The 24,961-nt window shown below is 38.1% G+C and overlaps 1 protein-coding gene across 2 annotated transcripts; it reads left to right on the top strand.

Moving 5' to 3' along the window:
* The first annotated feature begins 443 nt into the window (after positions 1–443).
* Positions 444–23,895, top strand: LOC104605259 (FKBP-like peptidyl-prolyl cis-trans isomerase family protein). 2 transcript variants are annotated; one of them, XM_010269944.3, is made up of 7 exons: positions 444–599; positions 1,446–1,726; positions 5,631–5,714; positions 22,299–22,348; positions 22,497–22,545; positions 22,892–22,966; positions 23,518–23,845. In XM_010269944.3, exons 1-7 carry the CDS (start codon positions 569–571, stop codon positions 23,635–23,637), a joined length of 690 nt encoding a protein of 229 aa, XP_010268246.1. In that variant the 5' UTR covers positions 444–568; the 3' UTR covers positions 23,638–23,845. The 2 variants fall into 2 exon arrangements, with proteins under 2 accessions (XP_010268246.1, XP_010268247.1); XM_010269945.3 differs by lacking the exon at positions 5,631–5,714 and having other exon boundaries at positions 23,518–23,895.
* Positions 23,896–24,961: the final 1,066 nt, after the last annotated feature.

The following is a 24,961-nucleotide window of genomic DNA, read 5'->3' as shown; positions in this document are numbered from 1 at the left end:
ATGGGAGTGTAAATGTAAACAATGGAAATTCATGTTTAATATTTTTTTGGTTTTTTACTTTATTCCACTTCATATTTTAATTTATCTCATTTGTATTGCAATTAAATAAAATAAGATAAAATTTGAAACAAAAATAGGTCAAAATTTACACTCAAATGTCATGATTTTGTATCAATACAAATTTATTTACATTACAACCAAACGCAACCTTAAATTCAGTTTAGAAGGAGTATAAATACAAATATATAGCAAATACTTACAAGGTGCAACTAGATATTTGTATCTGTACTTCCCGTGCATCATGGCCCCATTAGTTAATCGGACTCGCATTTTAATCGTATCGAGTGATAGATCATCTGAATTCGATTAACTTATCCGAGTCCGAACTCCGAAGTAATCGAATCGATCTCGGGTCGTTTTTTCGGTGTTTCGGGTACGTTACTAATGGTCCTTATCAGCTCTCTCTTTAGCACCTCTCACAGGCTCTCAGCCTCTCACCCAACTAAGAAAGTTGTACATTCATTATCCGCTTTAACCGCAGAGCTCTCTTTCTTACGAATTCCAAAAAATGGCTTCTTCTTCCCTCCTTCTTCCATTAGGTAATACCCCTCCAACTATAATAAAATGCATTGGAACTGTGCTATGAGTACATGATAACATGATTAAGTTTCTGCAAATACTATATATCGAATTTTTGTATTCTAGTTTTGAATTCTTCGTCTGAATCGGTGGTGTTTACTTTTGTTTTCTTTCAATGATTATTATTTTCTTTAGAATTATAAGTTTCTATGATCGTTTAACGTCGGTTGGAAAATTTCAGTCGTTGTTATTTTTAGTTCTGAAATAAATCTATTTCGGATTTGTTCTGAATACAAGCTTTAGTTGGAAACTTCCGTTTTTTTTTGGTGTAAAATACGAATTTGTTTATCTGGGTTTTACTTCTTTTGTTGGCATTCTCTTTGTAATTTTTTATGCAACTTGTCTTCTTAATGGATATATCTGGAGTGGTATTCATTTTTCGCGTCTTTGTTTTCTTCTGAATAAGAGTGTTCCTTATTATTTATCTTTACTTTTTTATTTTATTTTCTTCTTTCTGGAAATGTGACTCTATCATGCCATATCAATGGTTTTCTATTTTTACCACTAATTTGTTTCATAATACTTTATTTTCTCGGAATTATGTGGGTTGTTTTTGAAAATTAGTTTATAGTTATTTTGTTGGCCTTAATTTTCTTCTTCTATAGTTCCAAAGCTATGATTTTGGATATACACGTATACATAATAAATTGATGGTTGACATTCCAACTTGAGTTAGAAATGAGACTGGTTTATGAGTCTGAAGCAAGTTCTTCAGGCACTTCTGTACAGGCTTATCACTTTACAATGTTGAATTTTGTATATACATTATTACATTGTTGTTAAATTTTCAAATTTTGATGTTTTAGGTTGTGTTTCTGCTAAAAGACCATTTCCCAACTATCAAACTATAGTCCCACATAGAGGTAAATGTCTGAGAGTTCTATGTACAACTTTGAAGGATAGAGAGAAGACTCAAGGCTCAAGAGAATATGGAAATTATTCCTCTCCAATTAAACGTAGGGACATTCTTGGGTTTGCTTTTGGAATCTCTGGACTCCTGTCCTCACTGGATGCCAAGGCTGCAGGGTTGCCCCCAGAACAAAAGCCAAGACTATGTGATGATGCTTGTGAGAAGGAGCTTGAAAATGTATGGTGAGATTTCGTAATCCTTATATCTGTATTGTCTCTTCCATTATAGGCAGCTTTATGATATCTTCACAAATCAGGATTCAATAGATGCCTTCTTAAATGGAGTATTCACTTTTTAGAAGGCTTATGAATTAGGGGCTTCACATGTTGCTAGGAAACTCAGAATTCAACTCAGACTCTATGAGGGTGGAGTCCAAGTAATATCAGTTTTCAGTTTGGCCATCTATATAAAACTCAACTTCTAAAGAACTAGATCGAGTATTCTAACATCTCCTAAGCCCTAAGTTATGACTTAACAAGACTCCAGTTTTTAATTGTGCCAAATTAATAATTTTTTTTGATAAATGAGATTGTATTAGTATTTTTTTTTGATAAATAAGAGTAGTTTTATTAATTCAAAAAATAGTAGTACATTCAGCCTAGGAAGAGGCACGAGGTATTACCACCCCCTAGGACTGAGTCATAAACACTAAACAAACACAAGCCTGAAACATAGTTACAAAGTGGCCCAAAACAGATCTCCCCTTGACACCCCTTGCTTGGCCAAAGAATCAGCTATTGCATTTGCTGATCTGCTGACCCACTGAAACCTGACTGACATATTCCTTGTCAGCCATTTAACTTTCTTTAACAGATCCCTGTAGCCCCAACAAGCTGTCTCTGGACTTGTCAACCAGCCCACTACTACCTTGGAATCCCCTTCTACTATCAAATTATTCACTCCAAGTTGACTGGCCATCTGTATACCTTGTACCGCTGCTAGTATCTCTGCCCTTACAGAATCACCAACACCCACTGGTCCTGAAAATAGAGACAACATATTGCTATCTTTGTCTCTCAGAATCCCTCCTATTCCAGATGGCCCTGGGTTACCTTGGCAGCTACCATCAAAATTCAGTTTTACCACTCCATCCGGTGGGGATTCCCATTTAGCTTGTGATTTGTTCTTTGTGGAGACTGTAGAAGCCACTGCTGCCCAGTTTCTCCTTAAGTCATCAAACGAGTAATCTGCCAACAAGTGTGAAGATTGTATTAGTATTAATAAAGGGAAAGTTTCCCTCAAACTACAAAACTGGAGCAAATATGATCTAATTCCCATCGATTTGGAATTACAGTGGAGTTTTTTGATCATTGATTATAACTAGAAGTGTCAAACAGTTCTTTTCGGCCAATGTTCTTTCAATGTGAAGTAATTTTGTTCAATATTATTAGATGATTTTTTTTTTAGGTCTTAAGATTAGTTCTTCAAAAACACAGGGGTGGATCTGAAATAACAATTCAGTACATTGTAAGACAATTCTACCAGGCTTATGCTGATAATGGTGTACATCTGTCAGAAGTTGGGACTACTATTTCATGCATCTCAAGGAGATCTGCTAGGATAAAGATGAACCCAATAGGATGATGGTAATAACCATTTTATTTATTGGTTTTTCTTGGAACATGTAAAATTTTACTGACCAACAAGTAGAATGCAATAACAATTTATTGCAAACTTCTCTTCCATGAGTTTCTTGTCTTTTTGTGCTTGGGATCTCTCATGGAGGACTTTTGAAGGGAAGCATTCCCTTGTGCATGCACCAGATATTCAACCCATGCCAATTGGAACTGACAGGTGCAACTGGAAGTTCAACAATAGACCCGAGAAAGTCAAAGAAGCATTCTTTTAAACTTCCCATGACTAATTTATGGTGCTCTAATGGTGGCAACACTAGACTAGCTTTCTCCAAGGATGCAGCATACCTAATATCTGTGTGGTATAAAATTGATTTTTAAGTAGGGTTGGATTGTTTTCATCTTGCAGTTACAACCTAGAGGCCAATATGTCTTTCCATTTTTCTCTCCTTTAGGTAATTTATTTGGTTTATGTATTGTTTTAAAGAAAGTCATAATTTTTCATTTCAATTTTGTCAAAAATAGGTATACAAAGTCTTCTGTTTATTTTTATTAATATTATTTTTAAAGTTATCTTAGAATCAAAGTAACTTAATTTCTGTTTTTTGGGTTGTAAAGGAGTAGGAAGAGCTCCAAAAATAGAAAAGAAATTAGCAGTAGTTTGGATTTCAGATATTGGAATTTCAAGGTATATCTTAGAGAAATCTAGTGTTGGTTAAAATAAGGGCCATTGCCCAATATTGGTCCCACCTAGCCAGGGTCTTGGGAAGGGTGGAACTGGATATGAGCCTAATCTTGGCATATTTTGCACAAAGTGTATCTTTTGAGTTTCAAATCTGTGTTCTCACACTTGTCAGCCTGATATTTTTACCAGTGCACCAAGCAATGACATCTATGATAGGTTAAATTTGTTGAAGAAAATAGCAAATGAAGATTTAATTTAAGAAAAAAAAACTAGAATTGACTGATTAGAATAAGTCTTTCAGTCTAGGCATATTGAACTGAAAGAATAGAAACTGGAATTCAGAAACAATAAAAACAAATACATGCAGAAAATAGAGGAAGATGATCATATCACCAAGGAAAAGGTATTGAGAGGCATAACCAAATGGCCCCAATAAATACAAATATATGCAGAAAATAGATCGCCCCCTAATTGATTACCATGGGGACCCCATTAGCAATAGCCAAATACCCTCTATAAACCCTGTTTCTTGATTTTTCTTTGATTTTCTGATTCCTTCCACTTTCCCAGCCCTGATACTCCTGTTACTTGATCACAAGCAGTTATTCCCTCTAGTTGATCCATATCATATGCCCAAGTATGCCTCACATGCTTAGTGCACTTTTATTGGACATGATATGATATTGCATGAACACTTTGTAGGTACATAGTGCTCACGCAGACCATCAAATTACAGAAGACACTAAACTGGTACCACATGGGCGCTTGCGATGAGCCCATAACTCATCGGTTACCTGTGATGAAGTCTAGAATTACGCGGTTCTGTGATAAACTTTGAATGTGCGCGGTTCTGCGATGAACTTCAGATACACACAGTTCTGCGATGAACCCGAGACCACTATAGAACTGCGGGTTATTATGAACCGGAGTTAAGTATTGGTTACACATGCAACTTCAGGATCACATGCGTGATAATGCGCCATGTAGGTTTAGTAAAACACTCCTGTTGGATGATGAGGTCACCCATGCCACGTCGGTTAAGTAGGTCACGAAAGGAAGTAAGTAGGTTAAGAAGATCTCATAAGACATATGGAGAAACCCTAGCAGTGTCTCTTAATAACGGATAGTGGATCTAATATTCCCTTTCCTAATGGGAATCAAATTCTTTCAGTGCCATCCTTTCGGGATCTCGGGATCCCTCCTTATAAATGGGAGTCCATCCCATGATGATGGCATTATTGGAATCATCCAATCTTCCTACCTTGCTCCCTTTTCACTTCCATTTACCCTAATCTTCAAACCCTAAATCTGCACCCGGTCTTCCTTTGTCCTTCAAGGAGACCACTCCTACGTAACCTAACTACCCTACTTACACACTTCTTGAATGCACTTAATATAGCTTGAACACTACAAAATATGTAGATTACTGGATGGTATATTTTTTAAGCCATGCTATAGAAAAAAAATGGCATGCTAGAACTTTAGTTATATTTGGAAGTATGTAAGCATTTAGAAATAATGTTTTCCTTGAAAAATATCTAAACATAGAAGCACATGGTATTAGCATATAAAATGGAATACCAGTAACCATCTCCATGTCCTGGATCTTAAGAAATCAGGATTCATATCCTTGATTCCATTATTTCGACATGGCAATATGGCATTCATATCTAAGCACAGGTAACACTATGAAAAAGAAGATAAAGAAGAATACATTTCTTTTGAAGCCTTTATTTATAAAATCCGTGCATTGGCTTTTATACTAATCAACGTCATTAACAACCGTAGGAGCTAAGTGTATGAATCCTTATGTTTTATGAAGGTATCTATAGTAACCACAGAATCAGGCTTGCAGTACAAGGACATTAAAGTTGGGGAAGGTCCTAGTCCACCTATTGGTTTTCAGGTATCTAGGTTGAATCTCTTACATTCAACTATCTTTCTGTCTGGAATTTTGGATTGTGTGCCAATGTCATAAGTCTTTATTCATGCAAATATTTGTTCCATATTAAACCATGGGATGGATAATGTTTCTTGGGTATCCTGTCCTTTAATCATGAAATCCTTTATGTTTTCTACACTAGTATATCTAGTTCATTGATTTTATTTGGAAATTTATAATCTGAATGCAGTGCATTCAAAGCTTGATAGAAAAGAATTTGATATATAAAATCAATCATATAAATTGCAGAGTAAGAGGGGTGGAATTTTTGTTAAAATGATCTCCACATATGAATTATCTGTAGTTATGATTACCTTTCTAAAAAGAATAAAATAATCTTTGACTTATGAATTGACTTGAAGATACAATTATGCTTCCCAACAATCAGCATCCATGTTTTTTCTTTCCTGTGGGACCAATTACCAGTTCTTCCTGATAACCTACAGTGTGGGATGGCTATATTTGTGTGATTGGGTTGAGCATTGATTATATATGTTTTACATCCACCAAAAGTACCAGCAAAAACTTTTATAGCTGTATCTTAAAAGCTCCATCAAATTTAAAATCCTGTGCAAAAACCTCTTTATCCAAAGTTGGATGAGTGTCTTTTTTTCCTATGAAAAGCAGAGAGGAGTCGAGGAGTTTATTTGTTACTTAAAATGGTTGACTCACTATCCCAGTTTTTTTATTACTAAAAAGTTGGTAAATAGCATAAAAAATTAGGCACTAGAAAGCAAGAGATCAAGGTAAAAGTTTATCTTTTTTTCTTTTTAATTACGGAGTTCAATTTCAAAAATTGTCAGGTATTTCTGCTGGAATGTGACCTTCACTCTTTCAAGAAGGTTTTTATGCTATCCAAGCATATGGAAATTGAACATTATGAGAAAAATCAGCTGAATTGAATATATTCTGGTAGTGCCATGCTCTTCCACCTTTTGAATTCAGGGCACTAGAACTTGGACATTTTTGTATCCTGAGAGAAAGCATCTTTAGCCGCCTGCCCTGCATTTAATACTGGCTAGGAGTGTGAAGATGCAAATGTGCTGGTCCAAATATGCAAATGCCTTGCAAAGTACTATTATGTTAGACTAGGCCATGGTTCTCAAATTGCATAGATTATTTGAGATAATCATATCCTTTTTCCTATCAGCAACAGTATAGATTACACAGGGCAAGTACAAACTCTGCAGTGTCCAAAAGGTACCAAAGGTAGCCCTAGCCTAAGAATGGGCCTCCTATATAACATATTTGTTATTTTCCATAAGAAAGAGAGAAGATAGAAAAGATAATAGTAGAAGATGGAATTGAGAGAACTCTAGTGGTGGCGCACGGCATCCATTCTATTATTTTATTAGGGTAAGCATAAAATGTAAAAAGACCATTCTGTCCCCATATGCAGTTCACATATTACAACATTCCTCTCAACTTGTTACGAAGTTCGCTGTGATGCTAGGTCATTGCACTCTTAGCAAATACATCAGCTAGTTGCTCCTTAGAGTTTAGATAAGGGCACATTTCACCAATTGCCACCTCTCAAATAAAATGTTTATCCATCTCAATGTGCTTGGTTTTGTCATGCTGAGATAGGTTGTGAGCTAATATTTATTGCAGCTTTGTTGTTATGATAGAATGACATAAAGTTAGTTTTAAGAAAGTTTAATTCATTGAACAAATTCCTTATCCACAAAACTTCAACTACACCATGTGTCATGGTAATTTGCATCAGCTTTTGATCTGACCACAACTGCCTGTTTTTTGCTTCTCCATATCACCAAGCTTCCACTCACAATTGTGTAATAACCAACGGTAGACCTCCTATCATCAATTGAGATAGTCTAACTTGCATCAACGTATGCCTCCATTCTTTGATGACTATGTTTAAAGAAAAGAATAACTGATGCAAGCATGAAAGCAGAAAAATCCCTATAAGAAATCAAGATTCTTCATATTATTCAACTAGTGGCAATTTCTTAATTTTTGGGTTATTTGAATATTGGTTTTTTAATTTATTATTTTGTAGTATCTTAGGATTTAGGTTAAATATCAGTTTTCTTAAAAAATCATATTCGTAGTAAAAATTAAATTTACTATTTGTAGTAATTTTCATATTATTTATAATAATTCCTATAATTACTATTTATTAGTAAAATTGCAATTTACCATCTATGTTGCCTGGATACCTGTACAAGGGTGTCGCATCGTGTCAGATACTTCAATTTTCATTGTAAATTTTGTATTAGATGCAGTATACAATTGTATCTTGTTGTATTATCCAGGTAACGTAGTTTATTGTTTTAATAATTTCTGGTGTGTTTTTGTTATAAGCTAGTTTTAGTAGGATAGATAATGGAGATTTGGTGTTGTTTAAAGGTTAGGGTCCTTATTTCAGTGTCTTTATAGGTTATCTATGGGTTTTCCTTAATTATAAAACAACTAAAAGTTGTTTTAGATCACTTTCTTAGTTGAAATCTGTGCTACCTGGATGCAAGGACACAGTTTGATTCAGAATTATATATGAAAAATACACTAAACATTGAAGTATCTGACACAATATGACGCCCCTGTATAGGTATCTGCATAAAATAGGTTGATTTTTGTATTAAAAATAATCTAGAACTGCTATTTGTTGAACTGGTTATACATGTGGACATATCATCACTCTGGAAAAACATAACATCATAAGCAGAGTTGATCTTCAACCAACATAGCGGAAGACAACAGATACCTTATCTCCACTAAATCTCTAGGGGCTTGAACTCCTAGGCCCAATGGTTAGATGTCCAACATCAACCAATCCATGTACAGGGCATCACAAAGACCAAAAAACACTTGCCGGCAGCAAAGCAGGAGCCAAAAAATCCAAAATTATTGAAACACTTCAGCAATCTCATGTTTTCCTTGATTTTTGTATGAAAATCTAAAAGAAATATGGAGTCCTCTGATGATCTTCAAACAATCAAGAAATTAATCTAAAATCAAGTATAACCAGGATCTAGGGTTTCCCTAACCCACTTGACTTGACCCTGTTGAATAGCTGTTGGCATCACCTGTGACCTGTACAAATGGTGACTTCAGCAGCTGGCAATTTCTGTTCTGTCTCACAATCCTTGGTCTATGTTCTGTTCTGTATACCAATTTGGAAGTCTGGTTATAAAGTCAGATTGATATAAGAAGATTCCTTCGTTTTGCCTTAATCAAATTCTTTGAGTTACTGATCAAGGAAAAACACCTTTGAGGAAAGGGTGGTGACTATGTCTAATTACCTCCTTAAACAACCTTATTTGCTTAAATACAAAAATCATTGTATAACAGAAATTACATTATTGCCTTTATGCTCACTACATTTGATTTCTTACAAGTTTCTCTATACTAAGTTGATTTAGGTCCTTGTATCTTTCTCACACTACCACTCAATAGTTTGATAGTTGTCTAGCTCCTTCCACATTGATGTGAGAGTAGAGAAATGGATAGAAAGGCTTGTCTCCTTAACAAGATGAGGGTTCCACTTGCTATTGGTAAAAATGTGCATCATGTCCTTGCTTTGCACAAGTATCCTTAGCTTAGTTCCATGTTTCTTTGTGTAGAGAACACTGATGTGGACCCCAATGCTGTGGTCCCCACTGTGTTTGTATGGCAGCATAGCATATATTTTTTGTTAGTTTTGTCAGTGTTAGTTGGTAGTTATTTCAGTTTGTTGTTACAGCTTGTTATATCAGCTTTATTATTAGTTTATTTGCCATGTAAGCAATAAGGACAATTCAGCCCTTTTACAATTAGTCAACATATATAAATATTAAGAGTGGATCGGCAGATCATTAAGATTGACCCTCTCTCTCTCTTTTCTCCCTCTCTTCTTCTTCTTTTCTTCCTCTTTTCTTCTTTTGAAATCTTTTCCTTGACTTCCGAATTCAAGAATGATCGTAGTCTTGATCGACTACTTGGTATCAGAGCAAGGATTAGGGTCTCTCATGTGAGTCTGATCCAGCCAACCACATGAGAGTTGCCTAGGGCTGGAAGACTAAGAAGGAGGATCGACTGATTCTTGGAGGCTACTGGTAGTGTGCAGCTACTACTAAGAAGATTGTAGAAGGTTGGGAGAGTTTCAGTAGTCAGGAAGAATTAGAAAAGGCTTCGGATCCCCAAGATTAGGGTTCTGCATCAAACAGAAGGTGGCGGCCAGAGATTTTCTTTCATAAAGTAAGTTTTTTCTTGAGAATAACCTTGAAAGAACCATCTTGGTCTATTCTGAGAGGTGTGGCTAGAAAACATTTTTTTCTCTTTAGGGTTTTGAGAGAAAACCCTAAATTTCAGAACTGTCGTTGGCTTCAGATCAGATCTGAACTGGGTTCATACAGAATTCTGTTTTTCCCTTGTTTGTGGAAGACCTAGGCCGGCTGTTATCAATTGTTTAGGTGTTGTTTTCTATTACAGTAGCTTCAAAAGTTTTTTATTGCTAATTCTTAACCAAGAATGGAGTTCAAGAATCAGGGGGAAGGTGCTTTTGGGACTAGCAATTCTGGTAACATGTCTGAGAATGCATTTCAGATTACAACTGTGAAGTTTGATGGATCCAACTACTTAGAATGGGCCCAATCGGCCATGATGGCTATTGGGGGTAGAGGAAAACTTAGCTACCTGTTGGGAGATGTGAAAGAACCATCTAAGAATGACCAAATGTATACCAAATGGGTTCAGGAGAACTATTTGGTTATGACATGGTTGTGCAACTCTATGCAGCCACATATCAGCCGAAACTATTTGTGGGCAAAAACAACTAAGGAAATCTGGGATGTCATGAAAGAGACCTACTCCCAACCCCTTAATGTTGGTAGGGCCTATGAATTGAAGTGTGAGGTTAATAATCTTAAGCAAGGAGAGAAATCAGTCTCCGTTTACTTCTCTACTTTGAAATCTTTGTGGCATGAAATTGACCACCTAGAAACACTTGAGTGGGAAAGTCAGAAGGATGCGCAAACTCATAGAAAGCAAGTTGAAACTAATAGGGTTTTTGAATTCCTAGCTGGTCTGAATCCTGACTATGATATTGTGAGATAACAACTACTAACAAGGGACAATATGACCTTATCTCAAGCCTACTCATTGGTGCATAGTGAAGAGACTAGGAGAAAGGTTATGATGCAGCATCAGCCCTTCCCACCAGCCTTGGTAGCAGTTAAACCTAAGTCTGGGGGTGGTACAGAAAGGGATATAAAGAAGGAAGATAAGCGAGATCTAGTGTGTGAACATTGCAAGAAACCTAAGCATTCTAAAGACACATGTTGGAAGCTGCACCCTCATCTAGTCTTAGCAAAACTGAGGAACAAAAGGGGTAATGCCCATATGGCTGTTAATACCGATTCTGCATCCTCATCGGGCACAAAAGGCACGCCTCTAAACACCTTAGCTGCTGTTCGGGCTGCCCTAACACAGTTGGAAAAAGAAGTTGGGAATTCAGCTCGATCATCTCAGCCATCATTAGCTCCTTCCACATCAGCCTTTGCTCATTCAGGTACTCGGGCCTCAGCTTACCATGCTTCAGCTCCAGGTAACGCTGAACATTGTTGGGTAATAGACTCAGGTGCATTTGACCATATGACTAGCTTGCCATCACTGTTCACTACCTATCACTTATCTTCTGGTAGAGATAAAGTGTCCATTGCTGATGGTTCCCTTGTTCCCATTTCTGGCAAGGGAGACATCAAGTTGTCTAATACCATTTCCTTATCTTCAGTTTTGCATGCTCCTAAGCTTGATAATAATTTGCTTTCAATCAGTAGTATTACAAAACATCATAATTGTTCAGTAACCTTCTTCCCTGACCGATGTATTTTTCAGGACTTGGAGACAAGGAAGGTGATTGGGACTGGCCGTGAAACGAATGGGATCTATCTGCTTGGAGAGAGTTCTCATTGGAAAGATCATGACGATAAGAAGTCTTTTGTTTCTCAGTCTGTTAGTCCGGTTATGCTTTGGCATAATCGGTTAGGTCATTTATCATTTTGGTCTTTGAAGAGTCTGTTTCCTAATTTGTTTGAGTCAGTTCAGATGTCAAATTTGAGATGTGAAAGTTGTGAGCTTGCAAAGCATTGTAGAACATCTTATTCCTTGAGTAATAAAAGAAGTAGTAATTCTTTTGATGTTGTGCACACCGATGTTTGGGGCCCGTATCATATACCTTCTATGGGGGGTATTGATATTTCTTGTTGTTTGTTGATGACTATACCCGTTTTTCTTGGATTTACCTTATGCGTTCTTGGGATGAGGTTCCTGCTCTGACCCAGACCTTTCATCAGATGATTTTAATTCAGTTCGGGGTCAAAATCAAAATCCTCAGATCTGATAATGCGAAAGAATACTTTACCAAGCCACTGGCCTCTTATCTGCTTGATCATGGGATTATTCACCAGAGCACTTGTCCTTATACACCACAGTAGAATGGGGTTGCCGAGAGGAAGAATAGGCACATTTTGGAGGTGGCTATAAGCATTATGTTTACCTCCAATGTGCCTATCCGTTTCTGGGGCGATGCTATTCTCACAACAATGTATCTCATTAATTGGGTTCCTTCACGGGTTCTTGACATGAAGCCTCCGTTTACCCTTCTATACCCAGATGAAGAATTATTTACTGTTCCCCTTAAAACTTTTGGTTGCACCTGCTTTGTTCAGATTCTTGGACCTCATCGTTCCAAATTTGACCCTAAGGCTTCCAAATGCATTTTTCTCGGTTATGCACACACTCAAAAGGGTTATTGCTGCTATGAACCTACTTCCGGGAGGAGATTTGTCTCGATGGATGTTACTTTCTTTGAGGAGGTCCCCTATTACCCTAGGGTTTCTCCTCAGGGGGAGAGTAGTGAGAGTGGGGTTAAATCATCAGAAGTTCCTTTACCTATTCCATTGAGTGATGAGGGATGTAATGGGGAGGGTTGTCAGAGGTGTCAAGATTTGAGAGTCTATCACAGGCGGTGGAGGCAGGTTGATTTCGGTCATTAGTAGCCCAGGCTAGCCCCAGTTCCTTCTGCGGATCCAGATCCAGGTACCATAGTCCCTTTATCAGATCCAGGTACCACAGTCCCTTTATCAGATCCAGGTTCCCCTGAGATACCTTCCACTGTTGCTACTTTACCTTCTTTGGATGACCTTGACCTCCCTATTGCAGTCCGTAAAGGCAAACGACGTTGCATCACATCCACAACTCACTGCATTTCCCAGTTTCTGTCCTATGATCGCCTGCCTCCCTCTTGTAGGTCCTTTCTCACATCCATTGCTGATATTCCTATTCCCAGAACAGTGCAGGAAGCCTTGTTAGCTCCTGAGTGGAAAGATGAAATGAAGGTTGAAATGGATGCCCTTCTGAGGAATAATACCTGGGAGCTAGTTGACCAGCCTAAAGGAAAGAAACCGGTTGGATGTAGATAGGTATTTACTGTGAAACATAATGCTGATGGTTCCATTGAAAGGTATAAGGCCCGGTTAGTTGCAAAGGGATTTACTCAGACTTATGGTATAGACTACTTGGAGACTTTTGCTCCAGTGGCAAAGATGACCACTATTCGAGTTCTGCTATCCCTTGTAGCCAGTTATTCTTGGCCCTTGTTCCAGATGGATGTTAAAAATGCCTTCCTCAATGGAGACTTACAGGAAGAAGTCTACTTGCAGTTACCTCCTGGATTTTATGATGCAGAGACAGGTAAGAAAATTTGCCGGCTGAATAAAGCCTTATATGGACTAAAGCAGTCCCCCAGAGCTTGGTTTGATAGATTCAGACAAGCCCTTGAAAAATTTGGCTATGTATAGGCCCAGTCAGACCATACATTGTTCATTAAAAGAGTGGACTCTTCCTTGACCTTGCTTGCTATATATGTGGATGATATTGTGGTGACAGGGAATGATAACAATGAGATTGAGTCTCTTAAACAACTTCTTCATGAAGAGTTTGAGGTGAAAGATCTGAGAGAGCTACGATACTTCTTGGGTATTGAGGTTGCTAGATCTAAACACGAGATCTTTATTTCTCAAAGGAAGTATGTTCTAGATCTATTTGCAGAAACTGGAAAGTTGGGTGTTAAGCCTGCAAATACACCTATTGAACAGAATCACAAGATCAGTGCAGAGGGTGGAGAGCCTCTTGAAGACAAAGCTATGTTCCAACGGTTGGTTGGAAAACTCCTCTATCTTTGTCTCATGCGACCGGACATCACTTATGCAGTCAGCGTTGTTAGTCAATATATGCACTCTCCTAGAACTACTCACCTCCTTGTAGTTGAGAGAATATTAGCATACTTGATGAGATGTCCAGGTAGAGGTATATTATTCAAGAATAATGATCACATGAAGATAGAGGTCTATACAGATGCTGATTGGGCTGGGAGTACTGATGACAGAAGGTCTACCTCTGGATATTGTGCCTTTGTAGGAGGTAACCTTGTCTCCTGGAGGAGTAAGAAACAAAGTGTTGTTTCTCGTTCTAGTGCTGAAGCTGAATATAGATCTATGGCTAATGGTGTGGCTGAAATCCTATGGCTGAAGTCATTATTTGAAGAATTGGGTATTGATTATGAGAAACCCTTAATGTTGTATTGTGATAATCAGGCTGCTATTAATATAGCTCATAATCCGGTACAGCATGATAGAACTAAGCATATCGAAGTCGATCAACATTTTGTCAGAGAAAGGGTTTCGTCTCAAGAAGTGTGTCTCCTGTATATCACCTCCAGCATGCAGCTCGCAGATCTTCTCACCAAGGCTGTTCTAAGGAAGAAATTAGAGGCAGACCTATGCAAGTTGGGAATGACAAATATCTACTCCCAACTTGAGGGGGAGTGTAGAGAACACTGATGTGGACCCCACTGCTGTGGTCCCCACTGTGTTCGTATTGGCAGCATAGCATATATTTTTTGTTAGTTATGTCAGTGTTAGTTGGTAGTTATTTCAGTTTGTTGTTACAGCTTGTTATTTCAGCTTTATTATTAGTTTATTTGCCATGTAAGCAATAAGGGCAATTCAGCCCTTTTACAATTAGTCAACATATATAAATATTAAGAGTGGGTCGGCAGATCATTAAGATTGACCCTCTCTCTCTTCTAAAACCCTTCATGTGCTTCTGCTTTTCTCCCTCTCTTCTTCTTCTTTTCTTCCTCTTTTCTTCTTTTGAAATATTTTCCTTGACTTTTGAATTCAAGACTGATCGTAGTCTTGATCGACTACTCTTTGTCCATACAATTTTCTTTTTTCTTAATGAGAGCTGCATAGATAATAACAGCAATGATATTGTTATATATTTTCTTGCTCCCATTTTTCATGTGTGAATCACCATGTTTGGGTTAAGCAGTCTTTCCTGTCAAGTACCCGAATTTTCCCCTTCCAATAAACAATTTTACAGCATTAGACTAATCCAAGTAATTTAAACTATCAAGAGGAGTAATATAGATTAAAAAATTTACATTTTCCATGCCATTGCTAGTTATAAGACTGTGGAATAGACCTGACATAGCTGGACCATCTTTGCCATTTTACAGCCACCGGAACAAACCATAAACTACCTCTGGAGTTAATCCAAGAACCAGCACAAACACAAAACAGCAACTATATCAGTCCACACAGATCACTATAACCTACTATTTTTTTTCACACAGAACATGATTATACTGCTGTCTGTTAAACAAACAGATGCCCACACATCTGTACACATCGAACAAAGGTCACCCTAGCCTGCTACTGGCTGTAGTTGGTCCAGACAGACCAAAAAAATTATATTGCTCTAGTCACACAAAAATCAAAAGTAGAGAAGCTTATCAGATATGTAAGTGATCTCCATGGTCACTACCTCTTCTTCCCTGAGATACCTTTGATCAGTTCAGCTGCTAGAGTACTAGAATACTCACCTCACAATCTGAGATAGCTACCAAGGAAATCTTCTACAAGTCTTTATACCTCTATCACTATGCTCAGATTCTCAAGGAACGTCCCAAGAAAATAAATAAAAATAACTCTGATTTGTTTGGTCCAAAAGATGAGATTTAGTTTTAGTTTTTCCAACCATGTTATTTGCCACAGTCCAATAGCATTATGGAAGATAATGATCTTATACCATGTTTTCTGCCATAAGAAGAGAAAAGAGAGGGAAAAATAGAAGATGGAAGCAAGAGAACTCTACTGGGTGTGGTGACACCCACTATTATTTTCTTAGGTTGAACATAGAAATTTTAATGATCACTCTTTCCCTGTGTCTAACAGTACACATACTACAAGTCTACAACAATGTTTTAAAGATCCAAAAGTCTAATCAACTAAGCTTGGTATTCAACCCCAATATAAATCTCTTCTAACTGCACCTACCCTTGGAAAAAAATCAAGGTTGTTAGCTATCAAGTTGGTAGATTTCCCGAGTTCTCAAGATCCAATCAGTGGCAATCTGGGTGACTTCCATCCAAAGTGACTTCTTCAAATCCCTAGAGACAAGCAATTGGTTCTCATAATGGTGAGAAAAGGATCTTTGCTATCACTGAGTTCCCTGACTTCACAGCCACAGAAAATTGTGGGACAATTATTCTTTTGACTTTTTTTGTTTCATACCTCCAATCCCTGAGGGAACAGGGTTCCCCATGGAACATCCATCAAAGTTAAGTTTTTCCAATTGTAGGTTTAGTGGTTTACTTCTCTTGCTCAGGTTTATTTGGAGGATATTGTAACTGATAAAATTCAGATAAGGTGTTCGTATGATTTCAGATAAGAAGGAGAAGAAGGAGAAGAAGGAGAAGAAGATGGAGGAGAGGAAGAATGGTTTCGGTCGAACTAGAGAGAAAACTTGTCTTCTCTAGTCGGCCACTTTTTATTTATACTTTTCTAAAATAAACAAGAATTACTATTGTGCCCTCACTTAAGTGAGAGCCACATCAGCTAAACAATTAACATATAACTTAATATAAAATGTCTATACTACCCTTCTACAGCCGACTCTAGCACTCCCCCTCAAGCCAGTGACTATATGTCATTTAGTCCCAGCTTGTTACATATGTAATCCACTCTTCCCTGATTCAACCCTTTGGTAAACAGATCTGCCCATTGATTTCCTGTGTTCACATATAGTACTTATCACTCCATTAAGCACCTTCTCACGTACAAAGTGGCAATCAATTTCTATATGCTTCGTCCTTTCATGGAACACTGAATTAGAAGAGATATGAACTGCAACTTGATTATCACAATATAGCTTCATAGGAGTGTCAATCGAGTATCCCATCTCCTCTAGGAGATGCTTCAACCACACTAGTTCACATGTTGTGTGTGCCATGGCCCTATTATTCAACCTCTGCATTGTTTCTTGCTACCACTGTCTGCTTCTTACTTTTCCATGTCACTAAGCTCCCACCAAGAAAAGTGCAATACCCTATAGTGGACCTTCTATCAAATATGGGACTGGGCCCAATCAGCATCTGTGTATCCCTCTATCTCAAGACTTCCTCCACTCTTGTATAACAAACTACGACCTAGAGCTCCCTTCAAATACCGCACAATCCTTAGGACTGCCTCCCAATGTGGAATTCAAGGATTCTGCATAAACTGACTCACTACACTGACCGCAAATGAGATATCAGGTTGAGTGATGGTTAGGTAATTAAGCTTACCCACCAACCTTCTGTACCTTTCCGGATCCTCAAACTCCTCACCTGCATCACTACTCAACATTCGGTTCCATTGGTGTTTTAGCTGGTCTAGCACCCAACAACCCTGTTTCTTCTAGTAGATCAAGAACATATTTCCTCTAGCACAGATTAATACCATTCTTGGACCTCGCTACCTCTATCCCTAAGAAGTATCTTAATTTGCCAAGATCCTTTGTCTGGAAGTGATCATGCAAGTAAGTCTTCAACATGTCAATCTCTGGTCTGTCATTGCCTATGATAACAATATCATCTACATATACCACCAATAGGATCTTCCCAGCATTGGATTCATAGCTGAATACAGAATGGTCAACTTGATACTGTTTCATTCCAAACTTCTTCACCACTTCACTAAATCTCCCAAACCATGCACGGGGAGATTGTTTAAGTCCATAAATAGCCTTCTTAAGTCTACATACCTTGTCACCCTCCCCCTGAGCAACAAACCTTGGTGGTTGCTCCATGTACACTTCCTCAAGGAGATCACCATGTAAAAAAGCATTCTTGATGTCAAGCTGAAACAAGGGCCAATCAAACATAGCAACAAGAGAAATCAGAACACGAACTGACCCAATTTTGGCAACTGGAGAGGTGTTTGTGTAATCGATACCAAATAGTTGTGAATAACCTTTGGCAACTAACCGAGCTTTCAACCATTCAACACTCCCATCAGGTAAGTATTTAACTGTGTACACCCACTTACAACCCACAATATGCTTACTAGGCGGAAGAGTGGTGAGGTCCCATGCATGAGTACGAGTCAGGGTCAAGAGTTCTTCTTCCATTGCTTGGCGCCACCCTGGAGAAGTGAGAGCTTCCTGGCATCCTTGGGAGCAGAGACAGAGGATAACATAGAAACAAACTGGCGATGGGAAGCCGAAAGGTGAGATACAGAAACATAATTGGAAATGGGGTGAAGAGTGCAACTGCATTTACCTTTCCGCAAAGCAATAGGGAGATCAAGGTCAGAAATGGGGGTGGGGCTGGGGTGGTAACAACTGCCGGATCTGTCGATGGTGACGAAGCTAGAGGAGGAGCCGGTGCCTAACGATGTGTATACACTTGTCGGATAGGTGGTCATTCCGTAGGTAGCTGCACTGGAGGCAACGACTTGGTCACAACTGGAACAAGAGGAACAGGGTCCTCAACTGGAACTGGAAGAGGAGGTGATAGCAACGGAAGAGAAGAAACATCTGACATGGAGAAGAAAGGAACAAACTCAAAGAATGTAACATCAGGACATACAAAAGAACACTGAGAACTAGGATTATAACACTTATACCTTTTTTGAGTCCTGGAATAGCCAAGGAAGATACATTTAGTGGATCTAACATCTAACTTGTCCATTCCAGGCCCAAGATTATGAACAAAACAAACACATCCAAAAACTCTGGGAGTAAGGGGAAAAGGAGACAACGTGGGAAACAAAACAGAGAATGGGAACTGACCTTCAAGGATAGACATGGACATGTGGTTAATAAGGAAGCAAGATGTAAGTACAACATCACTCCAATAGGGTTTGGGAACATTCATATGATGTAAGAGGGACCGAGCAGTTTCCAAAAGGTGATGGTTCTTTCTCCCAGCCACCCCATTTTGTTGAAGGGTGTAGGTACACGAGGTTTGATGGATAATGCCGTGTTGTTCCAAATATTCTTGAAATGGTGTGTAAAAGTACTCGCGACCATTATCAAAATGGAGTTTAATGTGTACACCAAATTGATTGCGAATCTCAACATAAGATTTTTGGGAAATAGAAAATAGTTCACTCCTTTCTTTCATAAGGTAAAGGCATGTCATCCTTGAATAACCATCAACAAAAATTACAAAGTACTTGTAACCATTATAAGACTATTCTGTTTGGACCCCAAATGTCCGAATGGACTAAAGAAAAAGGACTCGATGTACAACTATCAACTCTAGGATGAAAGGGAACACAATGATGTTTCCCAAACTGACACGACTCACAATTCAAAGTAGAAAGATGGCTCAACGACGAAACAAGTAACTGAAGAGCTTGAAGAGATGGATGACCAAGTCTGTAGTGCCACTGATGAGGAGAAAGGGATGTCTGAAGGGCTGTTGTCAAACTACCTCCATCAAGATAATACAGTCCACTAGCTTCATGTCCACCAATCTTCATCCCCGTCTTGAGATCCCAAAACACACAAGATGAAGGATAAAAGGTTATAGAGCAATTAAGAGACTTAGACAATTTACTAACAGACATCAGGTTAAAGGGAAACTTGGGAACATATAAAACTGATGATAGGGATAATGAGTCTGTGTCAACATTACCAACACCACATATGGCAGATGTAGAGCAATTGGCAAGAGTAACAGATTGTGATGTGGAGGACGAAGAAATGGATGAAAGCACACTTGGAGTCCCAATCATATGATCGGAAGCTCCAAAATCTATAATCTAATGGGAAGATGTGGATGCCAGACAAGTCGTACTTGAGTGTGCAAGGGTAGCCGTGTTCTGCTGAGATGTACCTTGAATGAACCGCTCATAATCATCTCTGGGAACACTCACAATCTCCTTTTTGGAGGCATCTGTAGATGTAGAGGGTATCTGATCAGTATGTTGCGATTCTTGTCTCGAACTACCACCATTTACGGCTGCATGATTTGCCTAGGTTGAAGGTGGGCCATGTAGATCATAGCAGAAGTTGATAGTATGTCCCTCCATACCACAATGTGTACACTTCCTCTGAGTATTACCACATCCTCTACACCGGTCTCCCCGAGTCTCAACCTCCAACACGACCACCACCACAACTATACATTTCACCACCACCACGACCATACATGGGTCCACCACCACTATCACGGCCAGGTTGACCTCCTCTACCACCACGACCTCCCCCTTTCGTAACTGCAAATGCAGACCTATCCGATATAGTGAAATTCTTTGTGGGTCCAACTGAGATCCTCCGAAGGTGAGCAAACACTTCCTCAAGAGAGGGAAGAGCAGATCCACCTAGTATGTATGCCCTTATTGGTTCATATTCAGACTTCAGCCCTACTAAAAATCTGGTCACATCCAACTGCTCTCTCTGTTGTTGCTGAATTTTGACATCAGGTGTAAGAGGGTGATACACATTCAACTCATTTCGCAGATTTCTCATACTTTCATAATAGTCCTCAAGACTCTAATTCCCCTGTTGCAAATTGAAATACTCTTGGTACAGTTGGTAAACCCTAGTAGTGTTATCTTGTCCAGAATAAAGCTTCCTTGCATGATCCCAGACCTCCTTGGCTGTATCTAAAAACATGAAGTTCACACTGATTTTGGATTCCATGCTGTTCCATAGCCATGTCATAATTTGAGCATCATTTTGCTCCTACTCATCATATCCCGGAGAATCAATTGGGGGTTTATCTTCCCTCACATGCTTCACTTTCTTTTTGGCTTTTAGAAAAACTTCAACAGACTTAGCCCAAGGCACATAATTCTTACCATTCAGTTTTATAGAGGTCATCTGCACATTCAAATAATCAGAAGGGACCATCACACTCGATTTGCATTCACTGTTGTCTCCCATGTCTGCACAAGGAAAAAGGGAGAAATTCTACCACTAGGTTGTCACTCTACTGCACTAATTAATCACCACACTACACACTAACAACTGAATACTACTAGGGTTCCTAGTATCATAGGTTTCAGCAACAACACTCACAACTCTTCACCACTGTTAGCAACAACACCACTGCTGCTGTCCACTATCAGCACTATAAACCCTCACAATACATCTCACGAATAGGATTCAGTTCTGCAACATATATAAAAAAAAAAAAATCTGCTACATAACACAATTTGATTCAAAGATCATGTACCTGCCGAATAGAGGGTACAGAATCTGTCACCATCACAAAACCAGCCCTCTTCGAACTACTGAGTAGAGGGTTTTCTACCAACACACACAAAACCACAACAACAGCACTCATTGGAGGCATGAAAACCCCCAGAAGGAGAAAACGACCACTCCTTTTTTTTCTTTCTGGGAAACTCCTAGCTATCAGTGAGAATTCTGCAAAACCCTAGAAGAGAATGCTCAGAATAGAGAAAAAAGAAGGCGACTGATCTGAACTGATTATCGTGGCTCTGATACCATGATAAAATTCAGATAAGGTGTCCGTATGATTTCAGATAAGAAGGAGAAGAAGATGGAGAAGGAGGAGGAGAGGAAGAATAGTTTCAGTCGAACTAGAGAGAAAACTTGTCTTCTCTGGTCGGCGATTCTTTATTTATACTTTTCTAAAATAAACAAGAATTACTATTGTGCCCTCACTTAAGTGAGAGCCACATCAGCTAAACAATTAACATATAAATTAATATAAAATGTCTATACTACCCTTCTACAGCCGACTCTAACAGTAACAAACCCCACTCATTGGATCAACTGTTATTGCTGCTCCAAATATCTTCAATGTATAAATCCAATGAATGGTAGAAGATTTAATCAGTTCCATGCTTCTAGCAGCATATCTAATATTCTAATTTAATTTCTTAAAAAATCTATGACTATGATCTAACTTAAACATGGCATTTCCTAACCTGCATACTAAGTTGATAAAAGTAAGTAAATAAGGGACACCAGCAGAAGAAACAAAATCAAATTACAATAAAGTTCCTAGCACCTATAATATTTTGAATAAAAAATAAAGTTACCTAATTAAAGAAAGTGGAATGTAAAAGATTGGTTTGGCTCAAGACAAGAGTTCTTAAGTAAAAACCAGCCTTTGGTACACCAAGTTAGTGTTGGTCACAACAATTTTGGAACTTTCTTTTTTCTATTTATCTCCATTTTTTTTAAATTGGATATGTAACTAATCTGAGTTGTTTGCATGCTGACCATCTGTCATAATTACAGGTTGCTGCAAATTATGTTGCCATGGTATCATCTGGACAAATATTTGATAGGTAATTTTCATCACCAATTTGCAGATAATTTAATTTATTTTGGTGTTTAGAAATGGAATTGGTTGTTTTTTTCTTATTCTGAGTTTATTTTAATACTGTAGCATGGGGAATCGAGTTCTTATTCTATTCTTCCCATCTTTGATTCCAGTTCCTTGGAGAAAGGTCAACCTTATATTTTCCGTGTTGGATCTGGCCAGGTAAGCTATAGAAGTACCTCCCAGTCAATTCAAAACTTAAAAACTACACTCATCCTAAGTTGATTACCATATGTCACAGTTGATTAGCCTAGATAATGGAGAACTTTCATTTTAGAATTTTGATCAGCTGACCTAAATGTGAAATTGTGTAAACTGATGGTCTGGCTGCACTTTGAATTCTTAGTTCAACTCCAATTTTATTGAGTCCAAGCTTCTATAGTTAGAGGTATCCTTTCAGTTAGTGAAACTTGAAGTTTCTAGCCTTACCATAATGCAGAAATTTATTTGATTCACTGTTCTGCTTCTGTATGTTTTTATTGATTATTATTTTTTGCTACTAAAATAGGTGATTAAGGGACTTGATGAGGGGATTTTGAGCATGAAAATTGGTGGGAAACGTCGACTCTACATTCCTGGACCTGTAAGTTCTTTAATTGATGGTTTTCCTTTATTTCTACCTTCATGCCATCTTTCCTACAACTACAACAGTAAATCAGTAAGCTAAAGAAATTGGTCCTTAAAATGGCTACCAAACCATAAATTCTAAATTTAAAAAGTAAGATTCATTAACATTTTTGTCTCTGTTTTCATTTCTTTCTTTCCTTTTTTTTATTTTTTATTTTTATTTTGGTAGGACGAGGTGAGGGATCTCTGTTAATAATTCCACCTCTCTTGACCAGTAAATAGCTTGCTCATTCTCTAGCCAATAATTGGGGGGGGGGGGGGGTAACAGGGATGAACTATTCTGGGGAACATCTAAATGGTTTTGTAAAAGCATGAAAAGGGACTAGGCAACAGTAGTCATCAGATGGATGCTAACCAACCTCTTCACCATTCACCATTTATTATCCTCTGTATTTCCATCACTGTTCATTATATTATTTAATTAACTAATTAATTAATCTTTTGGTTTACCCAGTTGGTCAAAACCTATTTTTCAGTGTGTAATGCTCCCGTTTCATTTCTTTACAGCTGGCATTTCCTAAGGGTCTCAATTCAGCGCCTGGAAGGCCAAGAGTGGCTCCAAATAGTCCTGTTATTTTTGACGTGAGTTTGGAATACATACCAGGTCTTGAAGTGGATGAAGAGTAAGAATATTCTATGTACATATTTTGTTATCCTACTCCACCACTTCACTTCTTTCATTACAGGAAGTAGCAGAGAAACTTATGTTGCAAGTGTTTCGGGTCCTCACATTATTCTTTTCTTCATTTGTTGTATATGCCCATTTGTGAATTTCATAACTGTGATTTTGAAGGTCAAAGGCTTGACATGATCTCATAAGCATTGACATTTTAAACTCTCCTCTGCAATTTGTTATTTGTGAAAATTCAATGGTTCATTAAATAACCAGAACTAGTTTGATTTTCATAAAGAAAAGCAGAAATTCATCATCATCAATCCAAGCCTTATCCCAACTAGTTTGATTTCCATGATCATGAAAGTTTGGCAAAAGTTTAGTGTTGGCTGCCAATTCGTAGTAACCCTCCTTTATCTAAGCTCGGAGCCGGCAGTGAAAGGCAAGTTCACACTGGCGCTATTAAAATCAGAGAATGAGAAGCAATGCTAGAAGGGTTGTCTTCCCCAAGATATTATACATGAGCTTGCACGTAACGAGGGGCTAAGTGCATCTTTAATGTTATGCATCTGTTGTCATGCAAAAATGAATGCCTGTGGAGAAGATGTGCAACCTTCGACCATTACTTTCTCAAGATAAGCTTGTTATGCCACAGCTGGGTGCAACTTGGGCGGGCCCAACCCGATCCCGACTGACCCAACCCGAAATTTTATATAGCTGGGTAAGGGTTTGGATTTTTGGTCTAACCTTCTGATACACATACCTTGTTTTATTATTTCTTTATAGTGAATGATTCCTTTCTATGCCCATGAGGCATTTTTTTTTAAGCTTTTAGGCATTGTTTGTATAGACTTTTTAAAAACAAAAAGCATAATATGTTGTTTGGTTTGGGTGTTTTATACTTTTATAAAGTGACCCGACTTTAGTGGGTCCCTATTCTTGAAGCATAGTACAGGTTGAGAAGTTATCCCAGACCTAATGGATAAATCGAAAGAGATGAATCAATCAGGTAATAAGTCAAACAAAGTATAGAAGATTAGGGATGGTAACAAGTAGGGCCATGTTTGGCAATGTTTCCACATGTTCCTATTCTTTTAGAAATTCCTGTTCCAAAACAAGAATTTTATTTCTTGCTCTTCAGGAGTAACAGATACGTTTGGCAAATTGTTCTTCGAGAACGTATTTTTGTTCTATAGGAACAGAAATAGCATCTGGATAATGAAATTATTTCTTAACACTAGTTTTGCAAATTCATCGACATTAAACCTAAAATTAACCATAAAAAACATGTGTCATTGTCATAGTGATGTCTTCATATTGTCACCACCTAATCCTTGA

This window comes from Nelumbo nucifera, chromosome 1 (genome assembly GCF_055504915.1).
Source record: "Nelumbo nucifera cultivar China Antique chromosome 1, China Antique-T2T, whole genome shotgun sequence".
Lineage (NCBI taxonomy): Eukaryota > Viridiplantae > Streptophyta > Magnoliopsida > Proteales > Nelumbonaceae > Nelumbo > Nelumbo nucifera.
Note: the sequence above shows the minus strand (reverse complement) of the source record. Positions and strands in the feature narration are given on the sequence as shown.

What these genes read in the sequence shown, in the direction of transcription:
- LOC104605259 (XM_010269944.3), top strand. Translation starts at nt 569, where the DNA reads ATGGCTTCTTCTTCCCTCCTTCTTCCATTAG. An exon ending in TTCCCTCCTTCTTCCATTAG is followed by an intron (nt 600 to 1,445) that starts GTAATACCCCTC and finishes TTGATGTTTTAG; the next exon opens with GTTGTGTTTCTGCTAAAAGA. An exon ending in GTGAGAAGGAGCTTGAAAAT is followed by an intron (nt 1,727 to 5,630) that starts GTATGGTGAGAT and finishes TGTTTTATGAAG; the next exon opens with GTATCTATAGTAACCACAGA.